Genomic DNA, 21,776 nt, shown 5'->3' with positions numbered 1-21,776 from the left:
CACGCACAATGTTGCGCAGCCACGCCTCTGTCTCATTTCAAAACGTTCGCTCTCCCAGAGGAGACCTGTAAGCAGGCCACAGTTGCTCCCCATTCCCCCAGCCCTAGCCAGGGTGCCCTTGGCTGGAGTCTCAGAGAAGCCCACGATGTCATCCATAGCAGGACGCTGGTGTGGCAGGCTGGGTCCAGGCCTGGTTCATTCAGTGGGGTTCCTCCCGACTCTGTGGCCTTAAAAGTCCTTTGCCAAATCGTCTCGATGGTGAGGAAGAGGAGGGCTGAGGAGTGGTGTGGGTAAGGAGTAGCAGCGGTGTGGGCTGAGTGCCCAAGGCTCGGGGTGCCTGAGTGGAACCGGAAGGAAAGTGCATGATCTCACGTGGGGAGCAGGGTCGCAGCTGCATCGGCACTGCCAGGCTGCTGGCGTGCGATTCCCGAGGCCTTGTGTGAGCCGGCACGTCGTGGAGATGGTCAGCAAGCGTTGTCTCTGTCACTGAGGGCTGCACAGGCTGTGAGGGGGAAGGGGGGCTGTGGAGGGAAGCTTGACAGCCGCAGTTTGGGGTGACCTGTGATGTGATCAATGGCGGGCCCTAAAATCAGGTGGCAGATGGGGAGGGCTTCCTGGAGGAGGGCACGCCGGGCCGGGCGGCACAGGATAGCTGCAGTTCCATCTGGGCTGGAATGGGGGTGGGGGAACAGCACGTGCAGAGACCTGGAGGTGCAGCCAGGTACACGAGGCCAGGGGTATGTGAGATGGGACACGTGAGACGTTCTGGAGGACACTTGGACAGAGGGTGTGGGTTAGGGGGCAGGACCTGGGGACCAGGTGCCCAGCTAAGGGCTTGGGTTTGATGGACACGGTTGGGTTTGTAGCCAGTTATTCATTCAACATACATTTCCTAAGGCCTTCCATGTGCCAGACCGTGGTGGCAAGGCTGGGCACGAGAGGGGACTCAGTCTGCCGCAGACATGGACTCAGAGACCACAGTTCGGGGAGATGGGTCCCTCAGGTTTCCACATGTGTCCCCTGCTGCCGCAAGGGTCAGCCTCATGCCCACGTGACCTGAAGAATCGTGGCAGCAACAGCTGCGCTTGAGTAAAGGCCTTCGCCGAGCCACACCCCACACAGGGACGGGTGCTGGTGACTTGCTGTGGATCAGGCGGAGGGGAGGCTCCAGTGTCCCTGTGTGTCGGTTTCCTAGGGCTGCCCTAGCAAAGTCGCAGACAGTGGGTTAGAAGAACAGGAATGTATTGTCTCCGCGTTCTGGAGGCTAGAAGTCCAAAGTCAAGGTGGCCGGGAGGTGCTTCCTGGGAACGCTGTAGGGGCCTCTTCCAGCTGCTGGCGGCCCCGGACATTCCTGGCTTGTCCTGCATCACCCCAGTCTTCCACGGTCTTCTTCCTGTGTCTCCATATCTTCCCTCTGTGTGTCTGTGTCCAGATTTCTCCTTTTTATAGAGACACCCGTCTTACTGGGTTAGGGCCCCCTAATTCAGCTCGATTACCTATGTAAAGATCCTATTTCCATATAAGATTAGGCGCTCATCCTGTCTTTCTAGTGGGGACACATTTCAACCCATGACACTGTGGGAGGACAGAGGTGGCCCCTGTTTCTGGCACGGAAGGTGCAGTGAGGCCAGGGCTGATTTTAAAGTTGGACCAGATGTCCCAGAGTAGGGGAGGGACGGCAGGAGGTGGACAAGGAAGGAGTCAGTCCCACCAGGGTTGGGACACAGCGCAGGATCTTAGGCTTGGTGTCCCAGGCGCTTTCCCCTTCCCTCCCAGGCCTCATGATTAACACAGCAAATGTCCCCTGTCCTCTCTGGTCTGGTGCCAGCACCAGAGATAGAGCCGGGAACTCAACAGTGTCCCATTGTCCCAAGGTACATAGTCCCAGTGCAAGATGAGGGACAGCACAGGAGCAGGCTCTGCAAGAGCGCGCGTGTGTGTGTGTGTGTGTGTGTGTGTGTGTGTGTGTGTGTGAGTGAACAGTGGCAGCCCTGGGGCTCCCTGGGAGCTGACCACCTGGCGCCCTGCAGGTTCATGGGCGGCGGCGGCGAGAGCTGCAGCCTCATCGCAGAAGGCCTCAGCACTGCCTTGCAGCTGTTCGACGATTTCAAGAAGATGCGGGAGCAGATGTGAGTGCCTCCTCCGTCTGGGTCTGTGTCCCTCTCTTTCTGACCCCACTTTATGCCTCACACTGTGGAGGGGGTGGCTCTGTGTTCCTGAGAACTCTGAGCTGGGAGGCCAGAGGCGCGTCCTCGGGTGAGGCTGGGCCGGTGCCTGGTGTCGGTATCCTCGCTGGGAAGGGCCGCTCTGGGTCTCCCTCCTGCTGCTGCTGCCTGCTGGGAGACTTAGAGCCAGTCTCGGAACCTCTCCAGTCTCTATGTTGGCCTGTAAAATGGGGCGTTGCTCCTGACTCCATGTGGGCCGCGTGCTCGCACCTCTGCCGGGACGGCTTCCGGGTCCCTCCGCAGGGGCCCTGTCGGTGCCCGCTGCTTATCTCTTCTCGTCTCTGGCAGCGGCCAGACGCACCGAGTCTGCCTCCTCATCTGCAACTCGCCCCCGTACCTGTTGCCTGCTGTCGAGAGCACCACGTACTCCGGGTACACGACCGAGAGTCTTGTGCAAAAGATTGGGGAGGTGAGGACCCCAGGTCTGAGGGAGGAGGGGCTGGGGGCGGAAGGGCTGGGCCCAGACTCCTGGGTCAGAATAGTCACGGACCCACGGCCAACTCTGCTTACTCTCGTTGAAAGAACTATAACCCGGAGTCCCCTGGGACAGCTATAACCCAGGTCCCACAGTCCCCGCCCCAAAGCTTGATGGGAATTGTGGTCATAGGGCTGGGGCCGTCCACCTGCACACACAGCAACTGTGGTCGCCTGGGGGCCAGCCCCAGCATCCCTATGGTGGCGCCCCATCCTGACCGCCTGTCCTCTCCCCTGCAGCGAGGGATCCACTTCTCCATCGTGTCTCCCCGGAAGCTTCCTGCCCTGCGGCTTCTGTTCGAGAAGGCGGCTCCCCCGGCCTTGCTGGAGCCGCTGCAGCCCCCGGCAGATGTGAGCCAGGACCCGCGGCACATGGTGCTGGTGCGGGGGCTCGTCCTGCCTGGTGAGGCCCAGGCGCCGGTGGGCGCGGGAGGCTCGGGCGGGGGCTGGGTTCCCCAGCTCCGTCTGACTTGGATTTCGGATTTCTCTCCCCTGTCTTCGCCTGGAACCCCTTCTCACATGGTGCGGTCATCCATCCTGCTCTCAGTTGGGGGTGGCTCGGCCTCAGGCCCCCTCCAGCCAAAGCAGCCGGTGCCCCTGCCTCCCACCGCACCCTCGGGAGCCACTCTCTCAGCAGCCCCCCAGCAGCCTCTGCCCCCTGTCCCCCCACAGTACCAGGTACGGACATGCTTCTGTGGCCTTGCAGGAACCATGGCCCCTTGGAAGAGATCTCGTTGAATATAGGGGCTTGTGGGGTGATGGGAGTCCCCACTGGGACATCAGAAGGATGGGACTCTTGGAGCCATGGAGTCACATCTCTGGGGTTGTGAGCTCCTGAGCTATCCCAGCTGGAGTGGCTGTGCGCTGTGGGGCCCGGGTGGTGTGGCCTTGTCGGGACGCATGGTCCTCACCAGTCCCCCCCCCCGCTCTAACCCAGGTCCCTGGGAACCTGAGCGCGGCTCAGGTGGCCGCCCAGAATGCAGTGGAGGCTGCCAAGAACCAGAAGGCTGGGCTGGGCCCACGCTGTGAGTCTGGGGGTGAGGATGCAGGGTGGGAGGGTGGGCAGGCCCCCCTCTGCACACCCGTTCCCCACTTCTTCCTTGATCTCTCCCACAGTCTCGCCCATCACCCCTCTCCAGCAAGCCGCTCCCGGAGTGGGTGCCCCCTTCAGCCAGGCCTCAGCCCCTCCGTTACCCCCAGGACCCCCTGGTGCCCCCAAGCCACCTCCTGCTTCCCAGCCCAGCCTGGTCTCCACTGTGGCCCCCGGCCCGGGCCTGGCCCCCTCTGCGCAGCCCGGGGCACCGTCCATGGTAGGTGCCTGCACACCTCCCGCCCCGCTCCTTCCTCCCAGCTGCCCGGGCTGGCACAGTGAGAGGGTATTTGTCTTCCTGAGCAGTGCCCGAGGGGTGTGGGCCTTGTGGTTCTGGGTCCTCCGGGCTCGTGGCACGTGTGTTACAGACGACTCCGAGATGAGCGGGTCTGGGGTTAGAATCTTGAGGCTCGTGGCTCCACGTGGGTCGGAGCTGTTCTGGAGAACCCAGGGGATCCTGGCATCCGCAGACCTGGGAGTCCAAGGCATCAGGGCCTCACAAGTCCTCAAATGCTGCAGAGGCAGAGCGTTTAGCGTGTCAGGGATGCCGAGACCCTATTCTGGGGCTGCGGATGCAGAGGAAGGGATCTTTCCTGGTCTGCCCCTCTAACAGGACGTCTGTTCCCACCCTCATTGCCCTCCTTCCTCCCCTCTGGCAGGCGGGCACAGTGGCCCCGGGAGGGGTGAGCGGCCCTTCTCCAGCCCAGCTAGGGGCCCCAGCCCTTGGTGGGCAGCAGTCAGTCTCCAACAAACTTCTGGCCTGGAGTGGAGTCCTCGAGTGGCAGGAGGTGAGTGGGCTTGAGGATGCACTGGGCACGTGGACTGAGGGCCAGGCCTGCGGGACTCAGAGTGCTGGGTTTCGTGGGACATGTAGGATTCAGGGCCAGGCCAGGGGCCCCATGGGGTCGTGGGACTTGTAGTCCAGAGGCGAGTCCTAAGGAACCATGCAGTTCAGGACTAGGGGGATATTAAGAATTGTGTTGCAGGTGAAGAGCCCAGAAAAGCCTAGATTTAGGGTACAGACAGGGGCCCAGGGGATTGTGGCATCTGAGGAACAGTAGATTGTGGGATTTAGGGGTCAGAGGAGAAGCCCCAACATTTGTAGAATTTGAAGGCTAGCGGAGTATGGGATTAGTGGTCTGGAGGAGGAGCCCAGGGCTCATGAAACACCCTGGACATCCTGAGCTTTGGGGCTACCAAGGAGGGACAAGAGGGGTCAGAGACCTGAGGCATAAGGCCCTTCTCACTCTGACATGCCCATCTTCCCCCCCAGAAACCTAAACCTGCCTCAGTGGACGCAAACACCAAGCTGACACGGTCACTGCCCTGCCAGGTCTATGTGAATCATGGAGAGAATCTGTAGGTGGCTGTCGGGGGTGGGGTGGGGCAGGGCTGGGGTTGCCCCTCCTGATACCTCTTCTGGCGTCGCCCCCCCAGGAAGACGGAGCAGTGGCCCCAGAAGCTGATCATGCAGCTCATCCCCCAGCAGCTGCTGGTGAGTGGCAGTCGGGGCCCCCACCCTGCCAGGCACCTCTCACCCTGTTCTCCTACCTGCCCTGCCCTTCTCCCTGCCTTTGTGTCCCCTCCTCACTTCCCCACACGCCGGTCGACTTCCATGTCTCCCCCAGACCACTCTGGGCCCTTTGTTCCGGAACTCGAGGATGGTCCAGTTCCATTTCACCAACAAGGACCTGGAGTCTCTCAAAGGCCTCTACCGCATCATGGGCAACGGCTTTGTGAGTCCTGGGCAGGGCCGGGTGGGCCCAGGGGCGCCGACTCTTCTGTCCTCCCTTCCTCTGTGCTGTGATGGGAAGTGCCTGGGCGCGAGGGAGCCGTTCTTGATGGTTGGGTGGCCTTTGCAAGCCTGGGCTCCCCATCTTTCTTCTAAAGCCTTAACTTTTATTACCGTTATAATATGCCCCAGATCGAGGTACATTCCACATTAAAAGTGTGACCCGGGTGTGACAGGAGCAATTAAATTAGGAGGAAGCTACTGATTCTGACGTGTAACGCACTGCCACAAACTAGGGAGCTTCAACCCACTGAAATGGATTCTGTCACAGTTCTGGAGGCCAGAAGTCGGAGGTCAGGGTGTCAGGGCCCCAGGCTGCCGGCAGCACCGCTCCGGGCTCTGCCTTCGTCTTCACGTGCCTCGTGTCTGTCTGCACACGGCGGTGTGTCTGCACGTGTCTGTGGGACACCAGTTACTTTGGATCAGTCCACTCTAATGACCTCATCTTATTACATCTGCAAAGGCCCTCTTTTCAAATAAGGCCACCGTCACAGGTGCTGGGGGATTGGAACTTTAACATCTCTTTTTGGAAGACCAATTCAACTCGTAACACCGGGGAAGGGCTTCTCTAAGTAGGAGCAGACCCAGGTATTGTCCGTGTACCAAGCACTTTTCCAGGAGCCAGGGCTCTAGGTGGGTTACTGCGCGTGTATCTCGCAGAAACTCGATGAGGAAGGTGCTCCGGAGGGTTAGGAATGCTTTCAGCACCAAGTAACACAAAGCCATCCAGCAGAGTTTTCAGAAAAAATAGATAATTAGGGTGGGGCGGCCGATAAACAATGTTCTCTCACACTTCTGTGGGTCAGCTGGACTCAGTGGGCCATTCTGACTCGGGTACGCTCATGGGGCTACCATCAGATGGCAGCTGAAACTGTGGTCATCTGAAAGCTCGACTGGGCTGGATGTTCAGAATGGCCGACTCACCTGGTACTGGCTGTCAGTGGGGGCTCAGCTGGGGACTGTCAGTCTGACTGTCTGCATGTGGCCTGCCCGTGGCCTGCCCTTGGGCTTCCTCATAACATGGCCGCTGGGTTGCGAGAGGCAATGTCCCAAGAGCAAGCACTGTAGCAGCAGGCATTTATTTTTTACATATAACGGGGTGTCCCAGAAGTAGGCAGCGATTGGGTTTTTATTAATAGCTCCTTGGTGTCAGGGCCAGGGCCCCTGTCGTTCTCTTGGCCTCTTCCTCATGGTCACAAAGTAGCTCTCAAGGCTCCAGGCGTCCTGTGTGCTGTGATGAAGGATAAGGGGAAGAGTGGCGTCAGTCGTGTATTTCCCTTCCTTCGGGCTCTCTGGTTTCCTCAACCTTTCATAGCAGAAACCTCGCCTCCCCTTACCTGTGGGGCTTCTAGAACCTTCTAGAATGTGGAGGGGTGGGACGCCACCTCCTCCAGGGCATCAGTGGTTCTGAAGACCCTCTGTCCCCCAGGCGGGCTGCGTGCACTTCCCCCACACGGCCCCCTGCGAGGTGCGCGTGCTCATGCTCCTGTACTCGTCCAAGAAGAAGATCTTCATGGGCCTCATCCCCTATGACCAGAGCGGCTTCGTCAATGGCATCCGGCAGGTCATCACCAACCACAAGCAGGTCCAGCAGCAGAAGCTGGAGCAACAGCGAGGGGTGAGTGATCACAGCCCCTCCCCAACCCGGTGTCCCCTTCCAGCCCGGGCCCCAGAGCTCAGACAGCCAAGCCCCGCAGTGGCCCTCCTGGGTCTCCAGGCGTTTACTCTTCTCCCAAGATGCAGCCACCCCTGAGTTTAGTCCCACCCCGTATGTTATTGCAACGTACTTTCCCTTTTCAGTACCCACTTGAAATCTCTGACACATGGCTGCCTCCTGGGGACCTGGGAGTGTAAATCTCCTTCCCAGACTGCTCGTTCCCGGACAAAATGTTCCCAACTCCTACACGCTCCCTTCAGGGCTCAAGATCCTCCCGAATGAGATTCAGGACACCACCCCCCTGCACCCCACGCCCATTACTGACCTGTTCCCTCTCTTTCCATGCAGATGGGGGGACAGCAGGCACCCCCAGGGCTAGGCCCCATTCTGGAGGACCAAGCGAGGCCCTCACAGAATCTGGTGAGGACAGAGCTGGTGGGGTCAGGGACAGGGCAGGGGAGGTCCCAGAGGCTGCCCTTTATGCCCACATGGGGGTGTGGAGGCCCTGCCCTTCTCCCTTACCTCTGCCTCTCTTCCCACCAGCTGCAGCTTCGCCCACCGCAGCCCCAGCCTCAGGGCACCGTGGGGGCCTCTGGGGCCACAGGGCAGCCCCAGCCCCAAGGTACTACCCAGGCCCCCCCAGGTGCCCCTCAAGGCCCTCCCGGAGCTGCCCCCGGCCAGCCCCCTCCTGGACCCATCCTTCGGCCCCAGAACCCTGGGGCCAACCCCCAGCTGCGAAGCCTCCTCCTCAACCCGCCACCGGTGAGATTTGGGTGTGGGCAGATAGGAGCTACAGATCCTGGTTCTGACAGTTCTGGTCCTTTTATCTTGGAGGAGGGAGGTTGGCTGTGGTCAGTGGGTGTGAATGGAGCCCGGCCAAGGGCTCCAGGCAGACTGCCTCCTCTCCATCCTTGTACACGGGCTTCTGCCAAGATTCCTTTGAAGAAAGACGTTCCCACACCACTGGCTGACCCGTTCTCTGGGTAGTATCTGTGCCCGAGGCAGGATGGCAGGGGGGTGGGGGAGCTGCCCACCGGGAGCCTCTGAGCCACCCTCTGTGTTCTCCCAGCCCCAGACTGGGGTCCCCCCGCCCCAGGCCTCCCTCCACCACCTCCAGCCCCCTGGGGCTCCTGCGCTGCTGCCCCCACCGCACCAGGGCCTGGGGCAGCCCCAGCTGGGGCCCCCTCTCCTGCATCCACCGCCTGCCCAGTCCTGGCCCGCACAGCTTCCCTCTCGGGCTCCACTGCCAGGTAAGGGGGCCCAGGGGAGGGCAGAGGTCTGGACTGAGTGTCCCAGCAGCCCCTGGGCTAGAACACCAAGACCAAGGGCTCCTGGGAAATGAAGTCCTGGGATCCAGAAACCTGGGTCTCCCCCCAGAGCCCCTGTGGGGCTCTGAGGGCTACGGGGAAGTACAACTCACAGGTCTAAGGACCTAGTGGGTCAAGAGCTCTTCCCGTGATCTCCCGTGTGTCCTAGGGTTGCTGGGAAATGTGGTCTTAGGGCCAAGAAGCAGTGTGGGGGAAGGGCTCCCAAAGGCTTATGGAAAACAATGTATCTGCAACCAGATGGGGTCAGAAGGCGCCTCTGACGGGTCCCCCAGGGCTTCCTAGAAAACTGAGTGCCCCCAGGGCCTCCAAGGCCCCAGGGACTACTGGGAGATGCAGTCCCTTCCCCACTGCCCCCCAGGTCAGATGCTGCTGAGCGGGGGTCCCCGGGGCCCGGTCCCCCAGCCGGGCCTGCAGCCCAGCGTCATGGAGGACGACATCCTCATGGATCTCATCTGAACCCCCAACACCCAATAAAGTTCCTTTTTAACACACACCCCGGCTCCCGTCACTGACGTCCCCCAGGACTGGGCAGGAGGAGACCTGGGGGAGACATTTCTATTCTTGTTCTCACTTTAGCAGACATCCCTGAGGCCCTGGGTGGGTGACACCGGGGCCTCAGCGGTGAGTCAGAGGCAGTCTGGCAGCCTGGTCCGGGGGGAGACGGCAGAGGCAGGCAGGTAGCATTCAGGACACGTGCTCTCGTGGAGGTAGCACGGGCCGCCTTGGGAGCCTGGAAGAGGCATCTCATCTCACCCAGCCTGGGCTCCGCAGGGTCTTGAAAGAGAAGCAGCTGTCAGTGAGGCTGGGCGGGAAGGAGGCAAAGGGCGATCCGAGTACAAGGAACTGCAGAAGCGCGTGTGCAAAGGCAGGAGGAAGCATAGGCAGCTCAAAGGAGCAAGTTGATGGATGTTTCTGGAGCGTGAGGGAGGGAGGAGCTACAGCGATGGGCAGAACTTGAGGGGCTCAGATTGCAAACTGAGCAGCTAGAGGTCTGTCCTGGGGATACAGGAGCCATAGGAGGCTGTGAGGAGTGGGCGGGGTGGGCCTGGGCTGGCTCTGGGTGTCAGAAAGACATCGCTGGGCTGGAGTGTGACGAGGCAAGGAAGGAGGCCAGGAGGGGTGAGGCTGGGCACTGGTGGGCCACATGAAGGCAGTGGGGTTAAGTCGGGTGGGGTTGAGGGTGGCTCCTGGGGCCAGGCCTGGGCGATGGTAGATGGTGGGGCTCCTAGGAGAAGGAGCTGGTAGTGAGTGCAAATGGTCCTAGCGTCATCCAGGTGACAGGTGCCATGTTAAGAGCTCAGGATATACCCTTAGGGGACAGTGTATGTTTGGTGGTTGAAGGCCCAGAAGCGGACGAGATTGTATATGGACAGAGGGCAGGCCCTGGGTCCTGGTCAGAGGCCGACCTGGGGCTTTGGGTCGGGTGGACAGGGGGGCCGTCCTCGGGATAGAAGACCTGGCAGGGAGCAGGGCTGGGATGTGGTGAGGTGAGGGACCTGAAGGGTGTCCTCAGCGGCAGACGTGTCTGAAGTGCAGGGTGGTCTCGTGGAGGTGGACAGTTAGTTGTCTGTTGTAGGATGTGGACCAGTGTTGCTCAGAGTGTGGTCCACGCCTGGACCACTGGCATCCACGTCGTGTCAGATGCTGGTTACCATGCAGGTTCGTGGGCCCCGCCCCAGGAGAGAGGTTGCAATCTGGTGGCCTGTGGGCCACTCTGCAGATGAGTTTTGTTTGGCCTTCCCTGTGTTAGCATATGTGGTACTTTTTTCTTACGAGTTAGTTGTAAAAATCGGGATCATTCACACACACGCACACACTCACACACGCACACACTCACACACACACACAAAATCTGTAGTCTTGGCTTCTCTTGGCAAGTCAGAGGATTTGGCATCCCTGGGCCTGCCCTTCTGCCTGGCAACAACGGGCTGGAGCTGCCCCTTTCGGTGGGGCGTGTGCTCTCCGGTTCGCCACAGTCCCCACCACTCCCTCTTGGCTCCCCCGTCTCCCCCGTGAGGCAGAGGGTCACTGCCTTTGTCACCGGGCTTGCACTGTGGTTGTTCCCTTGGTAGCTTTCAGAGGAAAGTGAAACCTTTCTTGTACCCATGTCTCTATCAAAAGCGGCCAAACGAAAGAGAGAAGGAGAGGGCCGCGTGTTTCGAGAAAAGTGGGAGCGAGCCTATTTCTTTGTGGAAGTGAAGAGCATGCCTACGTGTTTAATATGCAAAAAAATCGTGTCTGTGTTGAAAGAATACAACCTGAAACGTCATTACAAATCAAAGCACAGTAAGAGCTACGACCAGTATACGGAACAGACTCGGGACGCGATCCTCAACGAACTGAAAAAGGGACTCAAATGTCAGTAGTGTTTGCTTTAGAAAGCGATGACAGAAATGGCACATGGCTGCAGCGCGCTGTTCCAGAGTCACACGAGAAGAATTACCTGGGCATTAAAACCTGTATCAGACGGCGAGTTTATAAAGGAGCAGGATGTCCTGAACAGAGACAGACTGTTTATACCATTATTTAAGTCCACCGGGCATTTGTGTTGCACAGTGAGTTGAAGATAAATAAGTCCAGTTGCTTGAAAGTCAAATCAATTGTGGCCTTTTCTATTGCTGCTCATGAACTATTGCCACCCAGTTAGCTTTATTTATTTGTGGTGTTGAGAATTTTGATGTGACCGAAGAAGTCTGTGACATGGTGCCAAGGCAGGCCCAATGCTGGGAAATGACTTATTTTTTTGTGTATAGAGAGAAATGAAAAGTTTCACATAGACCGGCCAGAATTCTTAAGCACAACTATGGATAGTTGTAATTCCAGGGGGACCTGGCAGGACTCTTTGATCCAAGGTGGCAACATTTGGCAAGGACACAGGGGTCAGGTCATGGCATCTATCACCGGGAGTTGAATTGTTCTAAGAAATTAAGTAGAACACATCGTAGATGCCCTCGACGTTTGGGTCCTGTGCTTTAACCACGGGCAAGTTCATGGTGGCTTGACCCAATGTATGTCACAGAAGCTCTGTGAGCTGGTTGTGGAGGAAATCTGAACTGTTAAAGTTAGCCAACTTGGTTCGTTTTAAATCAGGCAAAAGCCACACTCGGTTCCCCTGAGAAGGTTAGTCAAAGACTCTGGTCGAGGTTATGATCCTTCTGAACACTGAATATTTCTCCGCAAGGATGTTCACAAACAGCGACTTGAATGTATGATCATATTTGCTCAGTCCTGGCAAAAACGGGGAGGCCACCGGCAAGGCAAAATCTGACTCTTTTTTTCTTTGCTGCAGTTGGTTTTCAGAAACAAAAGAGGTGGCCGGGGCTGTATTCACCCAAGTTGTGGGGTTGAAGACCACGTTCCCCCAAAGGCTCTCTGAATCCAGACTTTATGACAATGAACTAATGCTGTCCAGATTGCCTGTGTCGGTTAATGTCGATTGTGTGAATGCCGACCACGAACAGTAGTCACTGAACCACAGTGCGGCAGGGCGCTGGTTCCTAAATACAATTCTGTTTGAAGATGGCGAGATTTTACACCTGTCTCTAGTAGTTGTCCTGAATATCCGTGTTGGGAAGTACTATGCTTGTGAACAGCTGTTTTCCGTTACAAACCTGAATCAAATTAAATACCGCTCCCAGTTCAAGGATGCGAGGTTGAATTCTAAACTGCCCATCCCACCGTGCCAGCCAAGGCCTAATATTGACATCTTGGTGCGGAAGGGAAGATGTCGGCCTTTTGGCTCCAACTCAAAGGCGCAAAAGAATTATGAAAGAGAAAATTTTAATAATTAAATATTTCTATTTTTCGATTTGTATTTTTTCAATTTTGAATTTAAAATATAAACGCTAGTATCATACATGTTTGTATTATGTTCCATGCATTCACCATAGTTCAGTAAAGATACGATTTAATTGTATTTCTGGCCGTTGACTTTTCTTATACCTGGCTAGTTCACTCATTTATGTGACCCGCCTGGCCCCTGTAGGCATTTGAGTTTCCGATCCCTGCCCTAGAACCTTTGAATCAAATCTGGGGGACGGGGGGCTGGGAGTCTGCATTTTGAATAAGCTCGCTCGGTGACTCTCGTACATATGCATGATGGAGTAGGAGACATTGGTGATAGCTGAAGAGGTGAAAGTGGGTGAGATTTCCCAGGCAGCCTGTGTCACAGGGGTTTTTGAAACCTCGATGGCTTCAGGGACCAGGCAGGTGATGGAAATGTGTGAAGCGGACAGGTGTAAGACAGTAGGGAATGATGGGGACTGTGGCGAACTTGGAGAGTGCTTGCCCCGCCTAATGGCATTCAAATTAAAGACAAAAACACTGTGAGGACCAAACAAAATCTGCTTGTGGGTCTCATGAGGCTGCCGGGCCGCCATTTTGCGACCTCTGGAAGAAGGAGAAGATTCGAGAACAAGGACAGAACCCTGAGAAAGACCCACGTGTAAGGGTTGGGCAGGGAGCCGGAAGACAGGAGGAGAACCAGGCAAGTGTGGTGTTCTAGAAGCTGAGAGTGCTTTTTTGAGGAGGGAGCGATACGGATGGTCTGTGTGAGAAGCCACTGAAAAGGGAAGAAGCAGCCTTTGCTGTTTCCACCGGGGTGGAGATCCCCCCTGCAGGGTAACACGGATTTGGATCCAAAGCAAATTGGTCAAAAAGAAATATTTCCAGTCACCGGTTTGGCCATCTTGGGCCAGTGATTCGCTCTTGCCCTTAACACTGAATTGGGTGAACCAGAGGGACTGTCGTGGCCTGATCACATGTGCACATTCACAAGGGTGAGGCAGAGGAGAGTCTGTGGTCACTGGAGTGCCCAAAGAGTGGGGACAGATCTAGACACACACAGCCCGCCCCTGCCGTTCACAGGCTGGCGGCCCCGAGAACCAGCCAACACCAACGGAGCAATCTTTTGGGAAAGCTTTCCTCTGAGTGCCGGGTACTCTCGAAGCTGCCTGTGTGGAAGAGACAGTGAAAACCTTAGAGTAGTGGGGTTAAGCCCCAGCTTCTGCACTCATCAGCTCTGTGACCTGAGCCTCAGTTTCCCCATATTGTCAAATAGTCACTACCCCATAGGACTGTCATAAGGAATAAGCGTTCTAGCTCAGCACAGCCCTTGACACAGGAGAGCTGCTTGTAGCCATGGTTGTCACTGGCTGAAATGTGCTCTTAGAAGGCAAAACATGGTGGGCAGAACTGCTTCTAAAAGTGCATCCCAACTTGTATGAATCACCAGAATGTCCAGAAAGGTTATAATCGAGCGATTTGTTGGAAACATTTTCTTTTTGACCAGTTTGCCTTTGGATCATGATCTGTGGTTGGAGGCAAGACCGGGTAATTCATTAGAACTCTCACAAATGAGCAAATCTGGCAACGTGGCAGGACAGAATTGGAAAAATACATGTTTTGAGGCAAAAATGCTAAAACACTAACATATTAATAGTTGCAAACCTGTCTTGGGTGAAAGAAAATTCCCATCTACCACCTCCAAAGAAAAATTAGGAGCTGGGCATGGTGGTGTGTGCATGTAGTCCCTGCTACCCAGGAGGCCGAGGCAGAAGGATCGCTTGAGCCCAGGAGTTTGAGGCCAGCTCGGGCAACATAGCAAGCCCTGTCTCTAAAAATAATTATATGAAAAAAACATTATGAGAAAAATGACACCTAAAAAGGGGTGTTAAGAATATATTTGTTTAAAGGTACACAAAACTCACTAAGTATTTTCCCACCATCTTCGATTTTTTAAAAATTAACTTTTAAAATGTATCAGGTTACACACATTAGTGCAGTTTCATAAAATCAAAGAGCACTGAAGTGTGTGTAATAAAACGTGCCCCTGCACACCTCACTCTTCCCCTCTCCCACCCCAAACACACACCCCGAGCAAACCACTTTCTTCCCCAGAGGCAGATATACCAGTCTGATGTTTGAATTTACATGCATATGGTTGTAGACACATTTAGTTCCTTAATTTTTTTTATATGTGGGGTCAGTCTCTGTATGTTGTTCTTTAACTTGCTTCCTCCCCACCGCCCCACGTAAGTAGTGGCCATCTGTCTACATCACTCATTACACGTGGCTCTATGTCCCATCTTCAAATGATTGCCTCAGGTAGTTAAAATGCATGCATTCCGATTCCACAAACCATCCTGTCTGTGTAAGTTGTCTGTTGATGTGTAACAAACCCCACCACTCCATGGCTCAAAACAACAAGCATTTATTGTCTCACAGTTGCTGTGAGTCAAGACTCCAGGCTTGGCTTAGCTGTGGGCCTCTGGCTCAAGGTCTCTCAAGGTCGCAGTCAAGCTGTTGGCTGGGGCTGTGCTTTCATCCGAAGGCTCAACAAGGGAGGGGCCGCTTCCAAGCTCATGCACGTGCTCCTTGGTGGGATTCAGCTCTTCCCAGGTGACTGGGCCTAGAGCGTCAGTTCCTGGCTTGCTAGTGGCTGGAGGTCTCCCTCGGTTTCTTACCTCTGTAGGCCTCTTAATAAGGCAGTGCATGATGTGGCAGCCATCTTCTCTAGAAGGGAGAGAGGGTACCCAAGGTGGGAGCTGCAGTGTTTTTGTATCCTCATCTCGGAAGTGATACCCCATCCCTTTGGCCAGATTTCGTTCATTACAAGAAGCTACTGGTAACTTACCAGCCCACACTCAGCTGGGAGGGTAATACAAAAGCATAAGACCCAGGGGTGGGGGCATTGCTCAGGCTGCCACGCGGTGCTCGCGCAGTTGGGCAGCTGTGCAGGGTTTTACTGATGTTAAACATGCTACAGAGGACGAGCATATACGTGTATTTTTTTTTTTTTTTTGCCCATTTGCACAGGCATTCCTGTGGAATGCATCCCTAGCAGCAAAATTTCAAAATTGAGCATGCCAATTTTATTTTATTTATGTGACTTTTTAAATATTGAAGTTATTTTTTTGCATATATAAAATCTTCATATGGTTCACACTTTGCGAGGTTCCAGAAACCACCCTGATGCACAATCTCTCAGCTTCCTCTGGAGCTCAGTTGCCAGTTTCTTCTGTGGCCTTTCAGAGATAGGCACAAGCAGGTAGAAACAAATGGAGAAGTATGTTCATTTTCTGGCTTTTGTGCCCAGTGGCAGCCTACTTTTTCCTGTAGGTTACCTTTTTTTTTTTCAAATCTAACATGTTATATCTTGAAATTTTCACCAGGACAAAAAACCCTACATTCATTTTAAAAGTTGCATGGTAGTCTCTTGTGTGAATGCCACTGTTTTTTTTTCTTTTTTTAGTGTAAAACGAAGTTTATTGAGGAAGGACAAGATAGGTTCACAGAGCAAGAGCAAGACACATTCGCCACAGATGACAAATGGACCCCCTGTCGTGACAAGAGGCTGCCACCATTTTCTCAGTTGGTCCCCTATTCTTGGCCACTTATGATGTTTCTGATCTTTTGAGGCGCTCATTTTAAACTGTGATACAACTGCCAAATTGCCCCCCCCCCATAAAACATTTCACCTCTCAACAATTATGCCAATTTGTTTCTCACTGATTCACCTGGTATGGGTCACACTGGCTGCCAAAGAGGGCAGGACATGTGGCCGTCCTCATGCTCCTTGCCTCTGAAAGGGAGGGAAAGACCCTGGGTTTGGCGGTAGGGGGCGTCTGGCTCTTCTTACCATCTGGGAGCTACTAGAACAGTCTGTGCTGGAGGGTGGATGGTGCGTCTGAGAGGTGCTGCGGCGACAGGGGTGGGCAGGTCCCGGCCCCAAGTTCAGTTGATGGCCCTGGGGGCAGGGGGTGGTCTCGGCAGGAGGGGCCGAAAGGAGAGGGCTGCACTCCTAAGGCCCCTTATTTTTTCACAAAGTGGAGGCCAGTGCCTTCTGCTGAAATTAAGAAAGACCCTGCACCCTGTCCTCATCCCCTACTCCTAAGCCCGCGACCTCAGGCTCCTGCTTGCCAGTGTCGGTTTCCCTGTCTGTAGGATGGGGATCGGAACATCGTCAGCCTCATGGCCTGGTGCGTGAGAACTCAGTTCAGATGTGAAGTGTTTAAGAAATATTAACTACTGCTTTTTCAAGAATATTTTTTAAAAATGAAGTGATACAGGCTGGGCACCGGCTCTAACCACCTGTGCATCCCACTCTAGTGGGGACTGGCTGAGAGTCAACCAGGCTGTTCTTGGGGACCTCGAATAGGGTGGAGAAGGTTGAACCAATCTCTAGAAAACAGCAGCTAATCAGGGAAACGTATAGACCACCAGGAAGCAGCAGCAGGGCCTAGTTGAGGTCAGAGGCCATAAATTTGCAGTTCATTTGTTTGAAAACACAGGTAGGGGCTGGGCTTCCACAGTGAGAGGGCGGGTGTGGGCCCTGGAGCTGGCAGGAAGGGCCGGGTCGCTCGCCTCGCTCCCTTTTCTCTCAGACTGCAAGGTGAAGCTCTGATAAGCTGACCTGGAAGGACCCTTTTGAGAATTAAATGAGAAGTGACAGTTACGTGCTCAACGGTAACCGAGCACGGCTGTGGGTCATTCCTACACAGCCGCAGCTGGAGGGAAGGGCAGGTCCGGCGGAGGGGACAGTGCGAGCAAAGGCCTGGAGGCTACAGAGGACAGGGCACGTGGTGAGGAGACAGATGGGATTAAAGAGGCCGTGTGAGAGAGAGGGAGGTCAGACTGTGTTATGTTAATAAATAAATCCCAGTGGTTCGTGGCTGGATGATGGTGCAGTAACAACCCCCAAATTGCAGCAGCTCGAAATGGCGAAGGTGGGTTTTCTCACTCGGGAGGATTATTTCCTGCCCCTGTGACAGTCTGGCACGGGTCAGGCTATGCCCCCTGGTGGCTCTCCTCCAACAGCGGCTCCGGGGGCCCACTGCTTTCATCGGTAACCAGTCCCTCCGTTTCAGAGTCCTTGGTCTCCAACGCCGGGAGCCAGAGCAGTAGAGCGAGGGCATGGAGAGCTCCCACCGGCAAGAACTCGGATCGTCCCTAACTGCCGGGGAAGCTGGGGCAGGTGCTTTCCTGGTGTGTCCTAGAAAGGGACAGGGCGTGGCAAACACAGCACACGGCCTCTGTAGAGTGGGGGAGGGTGCTCTAAGTGGGATGCGCACTTAGGGAAGCCATGAGGCTACGGTAGACCTAGATCGCCTGGCTGTGGTGGTGGTGCTAAGTCAACCTTCACTCAACAGATAATTTTTAAGTTACTGCTCTGCGCTGGGCTCTTGGGCTGTTGCTGGGAAGAAGCTCAAGCTAACCATGGTCATCCTTACAAAGCTCCCAATCTAATGTGGGAGACAAGTAATTACCAATTACGATGAGAAAGTTGAAGGAAGATATATAGAGCTTGTAGAGCATGTATCAGGCAGGCCTTTTCTTAAAAAAAAAAAACAAACAGAAAACATTATTTTACAATTGCAAAGAAAAAAAGAAGAGAAAAAGAAGGCTGAAGTGGGAGGATCCCTTGAGGCCAGGACTTGGAGACCAGCCTGGACAATATAGCAAGACCCCCATCTCTAAAAAAATTTTAAAAATTAACCGGGCATGGTGGTGCATACGTGTAGTCCTAGCAGGAGGATCACTTCAGCCCAGGAGTTCAAGGTTACAGAGCCATGATCGCACCACTGCACTGCAGCCTGGGCAGAAACAGAGTCTCTTAAAAAAAAAAAAAGAAAGAAGAAAAACCCAAGACAGAGATAACTTTACTCCCATTTTTTAGTATAAAACATTTTCATTTGTCCATGTTGCCTTCCTGTCCTTGTCTATGTCATACAACTTACATGTACTCCCAGTTTGTCCTTTTAGTAAACTCAATCAGACTGGTAGTTGATTGGCTAAACAAATGTTGGTTAAAACGGGATTATGTGAAAAAGACAAATCTATGTCAGGATAGACTGGATTATGGTGCAATAACAACCCCCAAATTGCAGTGGCTCAAAATAGCAAAGGTGGATTTTCTCACTCAGGCTGTATCCAGTGTCAGCTTGGAGCCCATGCTGACAGATCATGAATGTTGCCAAGTGACATAGTAAAAGCTCTAGTCTCACCAGTAATTACATGCTCCAGGCTGGATTCATGTGTGTCACTTTTGCTTACATCTCATTGGCCAGAACTAATCTAATCACATGGCCTCTTATCTCATGGGCCAGAATTAATCACGTGGCTCCACTCAACCATAACGGGCTCAAATGCCGAGCAAGTGGGGAGCCAGAAATATATGGCAAATAGCACTAATGGCCATCTTAACACTGTAAATGTTTTCTTTGATCCAAGAACGTTTAACCAATCATCTTTCCATGTGGGGCCAAGACCTTTTCTTTTAGTATTGGTTTCCCAATTAGCAAGCAAGATCATATTCTTGTATAAACTGCATGCACCCACAAACCACAATGAATCATCTCATTTTTTTCAAGTATTTTTTTTTTTTAAACTGGCTTGAGAACTGAAAGGCACTTCGGAAGCAATTCAAGAGCTGAGTTTTCCTAGGTTTTATGAGCTTTTCCATTCAATCACTTACAGTCGCTTTGCTTGCACCTAACGTGGCGGCATTTTTTTCTTTTAACAAGTCACCTTTATTCTTTCCAATGCAAGCAACCTCATTTGCACATATAAACAACTCTTGCATTATTATTTCATTAGTTTGATAGTGAATTGAAGTATTAATTTAAGAACAACTGGTGTAAACAGGTTTGGGAACAAACAGCTACCTCTCAGGGAGTATGCAGCCTGACACAGGGAAGCAGAATTGCTTAGTCATAATAGTAGCCTGCTAGTCTGGGCATGGCGTGATAAGATGAAATGGAAAGTGTCTTTCAAGTTGGCAGACTGGGTAAGTGAGATAGTTTCAGAGAGTTTTCAGAGAGTATTACTGTTAGAATATCAGTCTACATTTTCATTTCACATTCTGACATGAGTGTGCATTTTGCTCACCCTGGAGTGTATCCTGGTATACCTCTCTCCACACAATCCTGGGTATTCATACCCACACATGTGCCCTTATTGGGTCTAAAGGATGGGAAGGTATTAACTGGGTAGAGAACAGGAAGGATGGGGAAGAGATCATTTGGAGAGGGCAGCAGGGGCTGCAGTGAGGAGTTTCGATATAATTCTAAGGGCATTTGGAAGCCATTGGGTGGTTTTGATTAGTGGAGTGAGAGAGGTGGCAAGAATTAGGAGGTGTCATCCAGGCAAGAGATCTTGCTGGCTTGGACCAATGAGGATGGGAAGAAGTGAGGATTTGGGGAGATTAAGGAGGCTCCTGTTTCTGTGGGGTTTTTTCTCCTTCCTGTTGTCAGCAATAGGGTGTCCTGACATGGCTGATTAACAGGGCTCTGGAGGTACCTGTTGATATCTAACTTGCAGTCTGTGTCCAGGGAGCGCTGACTTCCCATTGGTCACACTCCAGGTCAGACCTGGGGCTTAGGGCTGGACTCCACTCAGTCCTTGGGGAGGAGGCTTAGCGGGGCAGGGAAATACCACCTGGCCCAGGGGTTCTCCTCCCACTTCACTGGCCACTCCTCTGTCTCCTTTGCTGGTTGCTCCTCATGGCTGTGACCATGAAAGGGATGGAGCGTCCCAGCCTTTTCACGATCTTATTATCTCATTCAGTCTCATCGACTCAAACACTAATGACCCCCACATTTCTCTCTGCAGGCTGGTGTATCCACATTGTTTAGTCAGCATCACAAATGGAAGTAGGGTTCCCTCCCCAACCTCCTCGTACAGTCTCGTCTGTCGCAGTAACTGGAACCTCTGGGCAGCCAAAAACCTTGGCATTACCCTTCACTCCTCCCTTTCTCTCACTCTCTGCACAAATCCTTTGGGCTCCAGCTTGCAAATAAATCGTGAAACTGACCACCTCCAACACCTCCACTGGGCCATCCTGTCTGCGGCCCAGCCCGGCTGTGCCTCTTGCCTAGATTATTGCCACCCTATCTCTCTCCTGCTTTCACTTGTCCCTGACAATTTTATTTTCAACACAGCAGCTAGAGGTATCCTTAAAATTTTGTAGTCTTTCAAAAGTTACTCTTAAGTAGGCAACACCTGCATATGGTAAAAATTCCAAATACTCTTTAAAAGAGTAAACCTAGTCTCCTTTCCATCACTCAGAAGTGACAATGGATGTCAGCTGCTTCTGTAGACTTGTGGAGATACTGTGCATGATTCTTGTTTACAATGTAAATGAGACTGTCACTGCTTTGCTAAAAACCTTTTGGTGGTTCCCCAGCAAAGGGAGACTCAATCCAAATTCCTTCCCATGCCCTCCAGGAGCCTGCCTGTAGCACCCGGCTTCCCCCCACTTCTCACCCCTCTCCTTTACCCTCGCTCAGCTCCAGCCTCACTGGCTTCCTTCTTTTCCTTCTACTCTCAGGATTCATGTCCTTGCTGTCCCTTTATTTTAGCACACTTTACCTGGAATTGCAAGCTGCTCAAAGGTCGCTATCCTGACTTCCCTTGCTAAATTTACCTCCTCGTGGTCACCATCCCATCGCCTGTGCCTTTGGTCTAGTCAACACATCACAACTTGTGATTATTTGTTTTCCCCAGTGGACCGTGGACTCTGTGAGGGACCTGGTCTAATTTGGTCATCGTAGGATACGCATCGCCCAGTACAGAACCGGACAGGTTACTAACAGCAGATTTTTAAAAAAAGAAAAGCTAACAATCGAATAGTTACGGTGCCAAGCACTTATCCTAACATTTTATTAACTCGGTTGATGCTCAGAACCACTCTTAAGGTTAAACTATTCACATTTAAGAAGCAGTGAAATTGAGAGAAGAAATCTTACACAACCGCTAGTAAGTGACCACGCAGTCATTTCAGTTGAGCCATTAAGTGAATCGACGAATGGCCAGGGACACAGCAGCTTGGAAGAGTTGGGGGGCGGGGGGCGGAGCCCAGGCGCGGGAGCCAATGGGCACGCGTCTGTGGCTGGAGGGGGTCTCCTGGGCTTGCTGGCCCCGCCCAGGCCCCGCGGGGGCCGCTGGGAGTTGTGGTCCCTCACCCACCACCCAGCCACGTCACCGCCTGCAAACTCCAAGCCCTCTCCTGCGTGGTGCAGTCCGTACCCCACGCCTCTTGGTAGGCGCCCAGGCCCGTTATCCGCCCTCCCCTCTTTTCTGAGGTCTTTGGTGTAGTCTTCTGGCTCCGCGGTCCCGGCGCTCTCGCTAAGGTCTCCCGGTGTCCCGCCAGCACGGATTAACTTGGTATCGTCTTCTCTCATCCCCTCCTTTGGTATGGCCTTCGGTTCCC

The 21,776-nt window shown here is 53.8% G+C and overlaps 1 protein-coding gene across 2 annotated transcripts in view; it reads left to right on the top strand.

The window, feature by feature from the left end:
- MED25 (mediator complex subunit 25) overlaps positions 1-12,322 on the top strand; it is a 17,403-nt gene extending 5,081 nt beyond the window's left edge. The window contains exons 4-18 of one of the 2 annotated variants that reach the window (XM_012643150.1): positions 2,031-2,129; positions 2,514-2,634; positions 2,940-3,102; positions 3,247-3,377; positions 3,637-3,724; positions 3,816-4,009; positions 4,449-4,577; positions 5,063-5,148; positions 5,227-5,284; positions 5,418-5,525; positions 7,011-7,199; positions 7,587-7,658; positions 7,782-8,000; positions 8,308-8,488; positions 10,688-12,322. In XM_012643150.1, the coding sequence (XP_012498604.1) occupies positions 2,031-2,129; positions 2,514-2,634; positions 2,940-3,102; positions 3,247-3,377; positions 3,637-3,724; positions 3,816-4,009; positions 4,449-4,577; positions 5,063-5,148; positions 5,227-5,284; positions 5,418-5,525; positions 7,011-7,199; positions 7,587-7,658; positions 7,782-8,000; positions 8,308-8,488; positions 10,688-10,932 (2,083 nt within the window). In that variant the 3' untranslated portion in view covers positions 10,933-12,322. Of the gene's footprint in view, positions 1-2,030; positions 2,130-2,513; positions 2,635-2,939; positions 3,103-3,246; positions 3,378-3,636; positions 3,725-3,815; positions 4,010-4,448; positions 4,578-5,062; positions 5,149-5,226; positions 5,285-5,417; positions 5,526-7,010; positions 7,200-7,586; positions 7,659-7,781; positions 8,001-8,307; positions 8,489-8,924; positions 9,060-10,687 lie in introns of those variants that run through there. The other variant, XM_012643151.1, reaches the window with a different exon arrangement.
- Positions 12,323-21,776: the final 9,454 nt, after the last annotated feature.

This window comes from Propithecus coquereli, unplaced genomic scaffold (assembly GCF_000956105.1).
Source record: "Propithecus coquereli isolate 6110/MARCELLA unplaced genomic scaffold, Pcoq_1.0 Scaffold193, whole genome shotgun sequence".
Lineage (NCBI taxonomy): Eukaryota > Metazoa > Chordata > Mammalia > Primates > Indriidae > Propithecus > Propithecus coquereli.
This window is presented reverse-complemented; position numbering and strand designations above follow the sequence as displayed.